At 35.4% G+C, this 12,510-nt stretch overlaps 2 protein-coding genes across 4 annotated transcripts in view; one reads left to right on the top strand and one right to left on the bottom strand.

Moving 5' to 3' along the window:
• The window catches only part of CATSPERT (catsper channel auxiliary subunit tau), a 152,119-nt gene that overhangs the window by 71,026 nt on the left and 68,583 nt on the right, over nt 1–12,510 (top strand). Inside the window, 4 exon segments of the mRNA XM_089916510.1 lie at nt 2,815–2,920; nt 4,750–4,816; nt 6,634–6,677; nt 7,843–8,136. Of these exon segments, the coding sequence (XP_089772636.1) occupies nt 2,815–2,920; nt 4,750–4,816; nt 6,634–6,677; nt 7,843–8,136 (511 nt within the window).
• Nucleotides 8,917–12,510, bottom strand: part of STRADB (STE20 related adaptor beta) — a 102,488-nt gene continuing 98,894 nt past the window's right edge. For 2 of the 3 annotated variants that reach the window (XR_016394042.1, XM_089916503.1), the window contains one exon: nt 8,918–11,164. The gene's annotated coding sequence lies outside the window, so the exon portion shown is untranslated. Of the gene's footprint in view, nt 11,165–12,510 lie in introns of all 3 variants that reach the window. The other variant, XR_016394043.1, reaches the window with a different exon arrangement.

Raw genomic sequence — 12,510 nt, forward strand, 5'->3', positions numbered from 1 at the left:
CAGGCAATCTGGGGGCCTGTGCCTTGGGTGGCAGCCACAGAATCTGGGGTGCCAGTTGTATCTACAGACTTTTCCTTGGAGATACTGGTGATCTGGATCAGGCTAGAGGGAGAAGAGAGATGCAGTGTCTGCCGGCTTCCCTGGTTTCCAGGGAGGATTGCAGTCAGCCCCTAGAAGCATGCTAAATTAGAAGCCTGACCCTCAAACATTAACTTTTACAGAATGTGAGAGGCTTCTCTTGGGGAAAGACTGGGAGATGGACACTTTTTGCCTACTCTGTGCTGAGCCCTTGGCAAATAACCATGGCAAGTCCTAGAGAACCCATTAAGAACTATTTCTATTTTGTTTTAACCTTGAGGGTCTCATGGTCACAAGCTAGGTGTGACCTAGCTAGGTGTTTTGGGGCCCTGTCCCTCAAGTGGCAGTCTTGAAAGTTGGAGCACTCATTGTGGGGTCCAAGCCTTTCTCTCCTCAAAGAGATGCTGGGAATTGGAAGTTCCTTCCCAATTGTATGACATGGTGCCAGGGTTAGGTTTATGAGGAGAGTGTGTCTCAGCCTTTCCTACCCATTTGCTGTGGGTATTTTCTCATTCGTCCAGTGTTTAGGAGTTGCTCAGCTATTTCTGGATTTCTTTCAGCAGGAATTGGTCCTTGTACAACTATAGATCTGGTGTATCTCTGAGAGGAGATGAATGAGTTCAGGAGCCCCTTCACCGTCTTGGACTGGAATCCACAAATTTCTTCAGTTCTTGGCTTAGTAGGACACATCTGGATCCGTATAATGCTTCTCCATTCAGAGCGGCTCCCTGAGCTCCACCTGCAGAACCTCGACTTCTTTGGCTTCCAGTGACAGCGATGGCTGTTGCTCTGCCTTCTCTTGAGTGGCAGCACCACCCAACCCCCTTCTTCCTAGCAGAATGGGTCCCCCTCTCCTCCTTCTGCTCACTGACTCCCATGTATCTTTGTTGTGTGTTTCTGCAATCTAAGAATGTTATTTTGATCCTTATTATCTTCTTATAACTACTTTGGAATTTGGCCCTGATGATTCTCCGTTGCTCAATTTTATATGAAATTAGTTTTCCTGAATTTTTTGTAGAAGCTTGGTTCCGAAAGCTTTTCTAGCTTCACAGAGCTCCCACTTCTGAAGTTTTTATCTGGTGTTTAAAAATACAGTGACCTTCTTTCAAGGTTTTCGGAGGCCCTGTCCCTAAGTAGAGACCTGGCTGGTCAGTTTTGAGCATTCTCAGTGGTTAGACTACTCCAGTCCTTTAATTCTTGTCATGAATGGTTTGTACTCACCCACTATTGGAATGAGCAAAACCCTCCCAGTTTCAACTGCTATTCTCAGGCTGGCTGGCTGTGCTTTCTTGTGACTACCTGTTGGCTATTTGGGGTTCTCTTATTCTCACATTCATCAGATGCCCCTTTTATACCTGTTGCTTTCTCCCATATATTCACTGATACCATGAAGGTCTTATGTATATGGGGTTAATAGGGAAACCTTGTCACATGGTTTTGTTGTAAATGTTGCCTATAAGTTTTTGGGTTTGCTACCTAGATACTCTGAATGTTTTTATGTAGATATTTGGGAGGATTCAAAAACTATGCTACTTCTGCTTTCATCATCTTCTTGGAATTTTCCTTTTTAGCTAAACTTTCATATTCATAATAACTTACTTGTGGTATCATTTGGGGGAATTTATTTAAACAATCATATCATCTACAAGTAATAACAATTTTCTTTCTTTGTTCCCAATCCTTAATCTTTAGTTTTGTTTTCTTGTCATTCTATGCTGTCTGGAAGCTCCAGTCAATGTCTGTTATAAATGGTGAGGGTGGATATCTTTGTTTTGTTCAGGATCTTTCATGGCAATGCTTCTAGCATTTAATAGTCAAGCACATTATTTATATAGGTTTTTTGGTTGATGTCCTGTACCAGATTAAGTAAATTATTCCATTCTGTTCCTAGTTTTCTAAGAGTTTTCTATTTTAATCATGAATGGATGTTGGATTTTGCCAAATTATTTTTCTCTTTTAATCAGTTAAATTGTATTTAAATTAAACATTCTGTTATTAATGTCAAAATATCCTTATATTCCTGGGATAAAGCCAACTGGTTCATGGTATATTATCGTTTCCTTATACCACTACATTTTTTTGTACTAAAATTATATTTTATTTGTAACATTTGCATCTATGTTTGTGAATGAGATTAGACTAATTTTCCTTCTTTGTAATGTCCTTGTTATGCTTTATTGTCAAGGTCATAGTGTCCTAATGAAATGAATTGAGAAACATTTCCTCTTTTCCATTTAATTCTTGTCGATTATATTTTTAGATTATGAAAGCCTTTTGAAATTTGGATTAAAAACTAAATTCCTATCTTTTCATTTGTTTTATTGCAGAGGATATCATATATGTGTTGAATAATTTATAAAATATGTATATATAGTTTAAATGAGAGCAATATATATAGAATAATTTCTTAAATATGTATGTATAACTTAAATAAAGATAATGAGATCATTGCCTAGATATTTACAATTCGAGTTAAGAAATACAACATTACCAATATTATAATGTGTTTTGTGTGCCCTTATGAGATTACATCCCTCTCCCCAACTCTCCCCAGGTAACTACTATCCTGATTTTTGTTGTAATCATTCCTTTTCCTATGTGTCCTTAAACAATATATTGTTGGTTTTCTTCTTTAAGGACTTTTTATAAATGTATTATACTGTATGTGTTGTTCTTTGCTTCATACCATATATATTCTTCTGTCACTTTTTAAATCTGTAACTGATTTTTCTTTAGGCTAGAAAAAATGAAAAAAGAATATAGACGTCTGAGTACATGGATAGAAAAAGCTAGCTATTTAGAAGGAGTTCTTACCCCAAGATTGGAGCGTAAAGAAACTAAGGTAATTAACATAATACATTCTTCCATACATAGATTTTTAGTTTAAAATTATGATAAGTAAAAATAATGATCAGATATTGTTTATTTGTTCTCTCTCTGTAAAATGCTACTCATAGTTCATGCACGTTCCTATTTTGATAATGTGACATTCAATAAATATTGATTAATAATTTATAAGGTTTAGTTTTTAACAGCTTTGTTGAGATATAATTCACATACTATACTGTTCATCCATTTAAAGTGTACAGTTCAGTGACCCTAAGTATATTGACAGAGTTGTGCTTCCATCGCTACAATCAGAGAACATTATCATTACCCCGAAAAGAAACCCCATACCTCTTAGCCTATACCCTCCAAACCCCTCATGTCCTGCTAGCCCTAGATGACAACTAATGTACTTTATATCTCTAAAGATTTTCTTGTTCTAGATATTTCATATAAATGGAATCATACAATATATGGTCCTTTGTGACTTGATTCTTTCACTTAGTATAGTGTTTTTAAGGTTCATCACTATTGTAGCATGTATCAATACTTCATTTCATTTCATTGCCAAATAATATTTCATTGTTTGGATATACTACATTTTTTTATCTACTCATTAGTTGATGGACATTTGGCTGTCTCCACTTTTTAGCTATTATGTATAATGCTGCTATGAACATTCATGTGCAGTTTTTGTGTGCATGTATGTTTTTAATTCTCTTGGGTATATACTTAGGAGTGGAATTGCTGGATCATATCATAATTCTGTTAACTTTTTCAGAAACTACCAAACTGTTTGCCACAGCAGCTGCACAATTTTACATTTAACCAGCAATGCATGAGGGTGCCATATCTCCTACAACAGTTGTTATTTTCCTTTTTTAAAAAAATTTAATTATGGCCATCCTAGTGGGTTTGAAGTTGTATCTCATTGTGGTTTTGATTTGCATTTCTTTAATGACCAATGATGTGAACATCTTTTCGTGTGAATACTGGCCATTTGTATATCTTCTCTGAATAAATTTTTATTCATATCTTTTGCTGATTTTTTAATTAGGCTATTTGTATTTTTATTGTTGAGTTGTAAGAGTTCTTTATATATTTTGGATACTAGACCCTTATCAGATATATAAGTAAGATTTACTATTTAGAAGTACTATCTGATCTATACATTTTGACCTGGCAGTAAAAGATTCATAGGGATTTCAGTGAATAGACAAAACATTGACTAAAATCACAGCTTTGAAATGGTAGTCATAACATATTGATATATTCATGTTTTTCAATGCCTCTGAGATAATTGGGCAGGATTGTGCTGCGATAAGATAAATTGATTAGCCTTTGCTAATACAGAATTAGTATTTTAGGAAAATTTTGCAGGGCTTTTCATTAAAGGGACTCTGAACTTTGGGTTCTCACTGAAAAATCAGTATTTTATAAGAGCCAGTGGTCACTCCACCTTATAATTCTTCTTGGAATTTTATAAAGATCCACATCACTTTGCAACTGATAGACCATAATGTATTCCAATAAAAAAGTGATCTGTTTCCCGGGGGTATCCTCTTATACCACTTGAAGTTAAACATTATGTCATTTGTCTTGTAATCTTTTTCTGTCATGCATTCGTCATTCGGAAACTCTATCAATTCTTGGGTCTTCTCTTCCTGGACCATTAACTCCTAGCCAGGGTGTGCCTCTCTTTAAAACAGTACTGTTTGCTTTTCTCACAAACCCATATTCTTCTTGTCTTCTGTAAATTTTTAAAAAGTATTTTAAAAAGTTATGAAAGCAGGAAAAAAAAATTTAGCTCTTTAAACATTTCTCCAATATGTTTTTTTCTTCTAGGAAAGTAATACCAATGAGATACTTGGAAGCCAGTTGGAAGAGAGACCCACAGATACTGTAACATCAGGTTAAGAAACTAATTTACCTTTTTGTATTTATTATTAAGATAATTAAAACAGGGTGGTTATATCACAAAAAGAAAACTAGCAATCTGCTTTAAGTATACTTCATTTTTTGTTAGGGAATAAAAATACATTTCATTATAGTTTTGGTATATAGTATTTATTTTGTAACACTCCAAAGAAAATACTTAGACCCAATTAAGAGTTATTTTTATTTTTAATAGTCCTTTCCTCTTTAAGAGCAAGGAAAAAGTTAAATCTTACCTATAATCTATGAAAAGGTATTTTTGTTAAACATCGTTAACTGTAGAGCTATTGGTCTTTTTTATGTGGAGGATGTGTGTATGCACGTGCGTGTGCGTGTGTGTGTGTGTAAGAGAAAGGGAGGAGGAGAGAGAGCAGGACAGGAAATTAAATTAACATTAAATGTGAGAACTTTGCACAAATTATCAGTAAGATATTTAATTAATAGAAGATACTGTTCATGCAGTCTTTAAGAAAAATCTCTCTTAAGAGATTCATTTAGAAAGTAAGTTAAAATAGATGCATAATACTCTATCTTTAAAATCTTGGATTCTGCCGGTGTGGATTAATGATTTATTGTTATAAGACTGGCCACAGGTTACTTCTCTAATTCTACTTCCCCAGCTACCTCAGGCTTTGACATATTCATTTCTTAACCTCTGAGGATCAACCAGCCTAGCAGAGCTATTTCATCTTTAATCTACTCTTTCACTGAAACATTCAAGTTTTAGGTTGTAGGAGAATCACAACTTCCCTCTTCAATATTGCTGTTGAATATTGGAGGTTAACCTCTCTCACACACTGGTGGTTACTTTTTTTTTTTTTTTTTTTTTACTTTTTTTCACTTATCCACGGAGTTTATTTCAAGTCCCATTGGATCCTCTAGTGACTTCTTTCCTTTTGGCATTCCAGTGGCTCCCTATAGTTACAGCTAACATTTACTGATCACTGAGTTCCAGGCACATTACTTGGACTATGTAACTCAGTACTCAGAGCAGTCAATCGAGGGTGCTATTATTATTTATCCACATATTTACAGATGAGAAAACTGAGGATCAAGTCAGTGAGAGGTGACACAGCCATTAATTTGAAGCTAGTCTATTTGACCCAAGAAGTCAAGCATTTAACCACATTGCTGCTCCCATTGTATATACTTGTAACATACCTATAAGATAAGCTATCACTAATCTATTTTACATGTGAGAAAACCAAGGCTCAGAAAAATGAGCTGACAGCAGTCATGCAGCTAATAGTGACCTTAATAATTTTTTTTGACTAGACTTATGCATCCCTTTGTATCTCAATTATTTATTCCCTTTCCCTTTTAGAATTTTCTTTTTTGTTTGCTAAATACGTATTCTTTATATTTCTAGGAAAACTTGACAAGTGCTTCAGTTAGCCTCTCTTGAATGGTCCTATTTTTTCTGGTTACATACAACTTTACTCTTTTTTTCCAATCCCAACCTTATCACTGACCATCTGGGATTTATTTTTATTTCCTCTTGACTTTTAGTAAAATATAGTACATGCCTGTTTTTATGTCTTATATTGAGGGATCTGAAATCTTATCATTTTATACATGTTTTCACTTCATCTCCACACTTGTTCATTTACTCCTCCATCTTCCCAGAGATTCATCAGCCTGTTTTTACTAAATATGTAGTGTTTATGTTTGAGTAACTGGTTTGATTTAAATTGCTCTTATTCTTGGTGAGAAAAACTGTACTATTTTATTAATGCATATAAATAATGTTTATTTTTTATATATAATAAAATACTTCTATGAATTTCTTAACAGATATCCTACTTATAAAGGAAGAAGCTGAAACTCTTCCAAGTGAGGTAAGGGAACTTGAAAGAGAACTTCGAATAGTTACTATTTTATAAAGGGATGAAATATTTGTAAATGGAGAAATATTTGTAGATGGAAAGAAGAAAGCACTCAAGAAGTTATTCAAGTTTTCACGGTTATTTCTGTTACAACAATATCTGTACAGTGTTACACGATTTATTTAATTTAAATTACACTATTAAGAGGGAAGTTTCAGTATCAAATAGTAACATTTTAAAGTACATATGAATATAGGGGACAAAAGGTGTTTATGAACAGAAGGGGGGAAACAAGTAAAAGAAAGCATAAAGTTCTGCACTTAGAAATGGATGCCACAGACCTAACTACATTCTTTACTTTTTCTCTATAATACAACTGTGTATTCTCTGTAATGTATAATCTCCAAAGTAATAGTCTATATTTTATAAATAGAAATAGAGTTCACATAATATTATTTGCTTTCTAGCTTTTACAGAAGGTATTAATTCCGTAAGGCAGTGGACCCCTATGTAAACCAATAAAATACAAAAGATTCTTCCATACTACTTGACAAATAGGATTTAATGATTTCTGTTCTTGGGCCAGTGGCTCCCAAAATACCAATTGAAGAGTCAGTATGTTCTGTTTTGCACAATCCAAAGAGAGAGAAAAAAGACAATATAGAGAATTTCTCATACAGCTAAATTTACTTGGCTTAACAGACTTAACAGCCCTTTCTTTTATGATACTATTCTTTGTACTATTTCGCTATTTAAATTTCCTTTATTTTACCATATTACTGTGATTTTTATGATATTGTTCTTTGTGCTATTTTGCTATTAAAGTTTCCTTTGTTATGGTATATTGGTGATAGTATAGTAACAGTAAAATGTCAGACCCCTTGGTTTTCTTCTCTGAGATGCTGATGATTTATAAAATATGCATATATGAGAACCACTAGTTTATAATGCAGTATGATCATTTTTATGGATAATATCCTATAGTCCATGGTATCAGGCAAGTAGAGAATTTCTCAGCTCTTCTAATAAGGAATGTAATAATTTACAAATATTGATGGTAACTTGTTATAATAAAGGATAAAAGTACAAATGATTTTAAGTCCAATTTTGTTAGTTTTAAATATTTTCTAGTTGATAATGATTAATAGGTAGCTTGTCTTATTGATACATTTTCTAGTTACTGGATAATGATGATAAGAAAGGCCTGACTCTGCCAACTTTGAACCAGTCGGGTGAAGATGATTCAAATGTTGTTGCTCCTACAAGTGACATGTCAACAAAGGAAACAGATACTCCATTGCCCACTATTCCTAGGCTGACATTAACAGAAGAGGACGAAATACCACCTTTAGAGGAACACCAGCAAGAGGCTATGCCGGAGAGAAAAATGAAAAATCTGTTCTTCCCACCAGAAGAAAAACTGAAAGATAGATATCCAAGCCTTTTAAAAACTGACTCATCTCCATCAGAGGTAAAGTTGAAAAATACCCATATAAATCCAGGTAGAATAAAGAGGAGGAACTTAAATTTATCTCCAACAGAAATTAGGTGGCAAAGCAACAATGTGAGCTTAGCTTGAAGGAAGAGCACAAGCTTAGTTTCCCCAGATTCAAAAGCAAAAGGTAGTTTTCAAAGTCACGATCCAAAGGGAGACCTTGAACTAAAGGTATCTGCCCTCGTATTAGAAGTATAAGACTAAGAAAAACTAAAGAATTCATTAATAAAAAATAAATAAATTGAAAGTACAAATGTCTCCAAGTAGAAGTGTGTCTAAGTATATTAAATATTCCCACCCTACTAATACTCATCAAATAAGGAGGAAAAAAACCTTTGAAGGAAAAGCAAAGTGATCTGAGAAACCAGTAGTACCAACCAGTCTCATGGTTTGATGTAAAATTCAGCTGAAAATATAACAATGGTAGCAAAATCTAAATTCAAAGGAAAGCCTGAGAGGTTATTTCAGTGGAAATTTTTAATGAAACTGTTATAGGAAATAGCATATGTGCCCCTATTACAAACAGTTTTATAGTTTAAAATGAGAATGGGGCTTCCCTGGTGGCGCAGTGGTTGAGAGTCCGCCTGCCGATGCAGGGGACACGGGTTCGTGCCCCGGTCCGGGAAGATCCCACGTGCCGCGGAGCAGCTGGGCCTGTGAGCCACGGCCGCTGAGCCTGCGCGTCCGGAGCCTGTGCTCCGCAACGGGAGAGGCCACAACAGGGAGAGGCCCGCGTACTGGAAAAAAAAAAAAAAAAAAAAAAAAGAGAATGATCTGAAAATTTAAAGGTACACCGGGGAAAAGCATTTCTCAAAATGACAGTTATTCTACTTAGATCTTTACATCTTGTTTGAGTCACTATCATAAAGCAGTGTAAAAATGTGTATTGGTCAGTGGGAAAACAATCTGAGTTCTAAGTATGGCTCTGCCTCTAAATACATCAGCAAGCTTGCGCACCTGAATCCCTAGGCCTATTTTCTCATCTACTGAATGGTAGTTTATACCAGGTCATTTCTAAATTCCTTTCCAAATTCCAAAAGATATAATTTTATTAAATATCTCAAGTTGGGGAATTATTCCTAATTACCTAGATCAATACGCTAAGCAATGTAACTTAAAAAGAAAAACATTCTTGTTTTTACTGAATGTGAAAGTAATACACAGTCATTATAGGAAATTTAGAAAATAGAAGTATAAAAAAGAAAATAAAAGTAGTTATAATTCTACTGCCACATTTAATAATTTTATTTCCTTTCAGTCTTTGTTATTAACATATGTATATTTCTTTTTTTTTTTAAAGAAGATGTTGGGGGTAGGAGTTTATTACTTAATTAATTTATTTTTGCTGTGTTGGGTCTTCGTTTCTGTGCGAGGGCTTTCTCTAGTTGTGGCAAGCGGGGGCCACTCTTCATCACGGTGCGCGGGCCTCTCACTATCGCGGCCTCTCTTGTTGCGGAGCACAGGCTCCAGACGCGCAGGCTCAGTAGTTGTGGCTCATGGGCCTAGTTGCTCCGTGGCATGTGGGATCCTTCCAGACCAGGGCTTGAACCCGTGTCCCCTGCATTAGCAGGCAAATTCTCAACCACGGCGCCACCAGGGAAGCCCACATATGTATATCTCTTATTTATTTTTAAAAACTTGGATCAAACTATATATGTATAATTTTATATTATGCTTTTTAAAACTTGATATTATATTATAAGCATGTTACCTCAATTTTCTTTAAAATTTGCAAGGTGCAGGATAGCCTCAAATATTGATATTCAGTAATTTAAAATAGTTTCTATATTTTTGGACATTAAGCTTGAAATTAATATTCTTTTACCTATTTATTTGTGTCTGTGATTATCTCCTCATATATTTATAGAAATAGCATGTTGACAAATTGCTCTCCTGAAAGATTGTGCCACTTTATATTCTGACCAGTGATATTTGAGTATTAATGATATTTTAAATAATGATTAAAACATTTTCATGCTTATTAGCCATTTTGATTTTCCCTATGAGTAGATGAGTAGATTGTCCATTTTTTTCTGTTGAGTTTTTGGTGATGTTGTTTAGGTTTTATAATGAGCTCTTTTTATTATAAAGATAATAACCTTGTATATTCATGGCACATACTTTTTCATAGTTTTTGTGGTTTGCCTTTTAATTTCTTTATTGAATCTGACTTCCAAAATATTCAGTTTTCATTTGATAAGTGAATTATTTATTGCTCCATAACAAACCACTCCAAAATTTAGTGGCTTAAAATAACCATTTTATTATTTCTCAAGATTCTATGGGTTGACTTCGCTTAGGTAGGTAGTTGTTTTGCTCCACTTGATGTTGGCTGGTCCTGTAGTCATCTAGGAGCTTGACTGGGCTGGAACACTCATTATGGCTCACTTATGTGTTTTATACCCTGATGGAAACAGCCGTAGGTCTGGGCTCAACTGTGATGCATGGACATCTGGTTTGATGTGCCTGTTTCTCTTCTTCTCTCTCAACTTCTCTCTCTCTCTCTCTCTGTCTCAGTTTCTCTCTCTGTAATCTTAGGGATTATTCCTCCCCTTGTCCATGCAACCTCTTCATATTGTCTCTCTATGTGGTCTTTCTAGCAGGGCAACTGAACTTTTTATGTGGCAGCTCAGGGCTTCCAATATACAAAAACAGAAGCTTCAGATACTCTTAAGACTTAGGCTTTGTACTAGCATAGGGTCACTTTCACTCCATTCTGTTAGTTAAAGTAGGTCCCAGGCTCAGCCCTGACCCAATATGGGAGGGGACTACATAAGAGCGTGAATTTTGGAAGGCGTTGTTCATTGGGGGTCATCCACAGATTAACCATCTCTAGCTCCAAGTAATTTCTCTCCCACATGCAAAATACACTTACTCTGCTTCCAAAATTCTTAGTTTCATGCCATTACTGCATTGGGCTCAAGCTTAAGTACAGAATTTCATCATCTAAATCAGATCCAGGTAGATGAAGCTTCTTGAGCGTGGCTTCTCTCAATCTTAAGACCTGTGAATTGAAGAGACCAGTTATCTGTCCACTACATACATACAATGGTGAATCAGAAATAGGATAACAACAGGCACTTACATTCCAAAGGTGAAGGAAGGGTAAAGAGAAGCATATAGCAGTCAGTGAGCCATAGTAATTCGGAAGCTTCTGGCTCTGCCCTCTGAGAATCTTTCTTTTTCCATAAGAAAGAGCTTATATTTGTAGCTGAGTAGCTTTGCAGCCTATGTCTTATCTGTAGAAAGTTAAGAATTCAGAAACCTCTTTGCATTTTAAATTGTCTCTGTTCCTTTCAGTCCAAGATACTATGATTATCTTAGAGATTTTGCGGGTTTCCTGGGTATCAAATTATGACCTTAGCCAAATGTTACACCCCCAAATATCTTTAAAACATATCCTTAACATATCTTTAAAACATATCCTTAAGAATCTTAGAAGCTCTCTGGTCTAGCAGAGAGGGTCTAAGAGGCCACCCTAAGATACTTAGAATATTTTTTGTCTAGTCAAGTGTGTCTGTAAGATACTACCTTAAATATTTTTGAAGTGTTAACAACAGTTCTTATGGCCTTGTGATCTTGACTTTGGAACTACATTTTACTGGCAATGCCATTGGAACCTGACCAATGAAGTCATGAGGTAGGGATTCCTGGCATTGGTTTAGTGGCTTAACAGTGTCATTAAGGACCCAGGAACCAGGCTCTTTCTTATCTTTCCTCTTTTTCACAGTCTGCTTGTTACTTCATTATTACCGGATGTTTGCTTCAGTCCTAGGCATCATTTGTAGATCAAGGCAGGGGGTAGAACATTCAAGTTTTCTTTTGCACTTGCCCCCTTTTATTTCTACAAAGAAACAGAAATTTACCCAATAACCCTCCAGCAGATTTTATGTCCCATTGACTAGAATTAGTTTACATGACTATGTTTAGCTTCAAAGGAGAATGAGAAAACTAGCATTTGGCAAAATGGAATGGGGTTGTCAATAATGATTCATCATTTGGGGCTGTATACCTTGCTGTTACAAGCGGAATTCAGGTGCTGTTGTGACAGGGTGGTATCAGGAGTGGTTATTGTATAATCAGCACAGTTAGCAGTAGCACCACAATTATTCTTCTGTCTGATGGGAATGCTCTTCTCCGGATCTTCTTGGGGTTCATTCATTCACACCATTCAGGTCTCTACTCAGCTGTTACCTCCTTAGAGGGGCCTTCTCTGACCACTCTAAGTAAAATAATTATCCACTCACTCACCCTACCCCATCTCTATTTTTTTCATGTATCATTACCTGGTATCATATTCCATGTTTCTTTACTTGTTATTGTCTGTCACTCCCACTTGACTTTGTTCCA

The sequence above is a fragment of the Delphinapterus leucas genome, chromosome 8 (assembly GCF_059928025.1).
Source record: "Delphinapterus leucas isolate spDelLeu-1000000601 "Yukka" chromosome 8, BTC_Dleu_Yukka2, whole genome shotgun sequence".
Classification (NCBI taxonomy): Eukaryota; Metazoa; Chordata; class Mammalia; order Artiodactyla; family Monodontidae; genus Delphinapterus; species Delphinapterus leucas.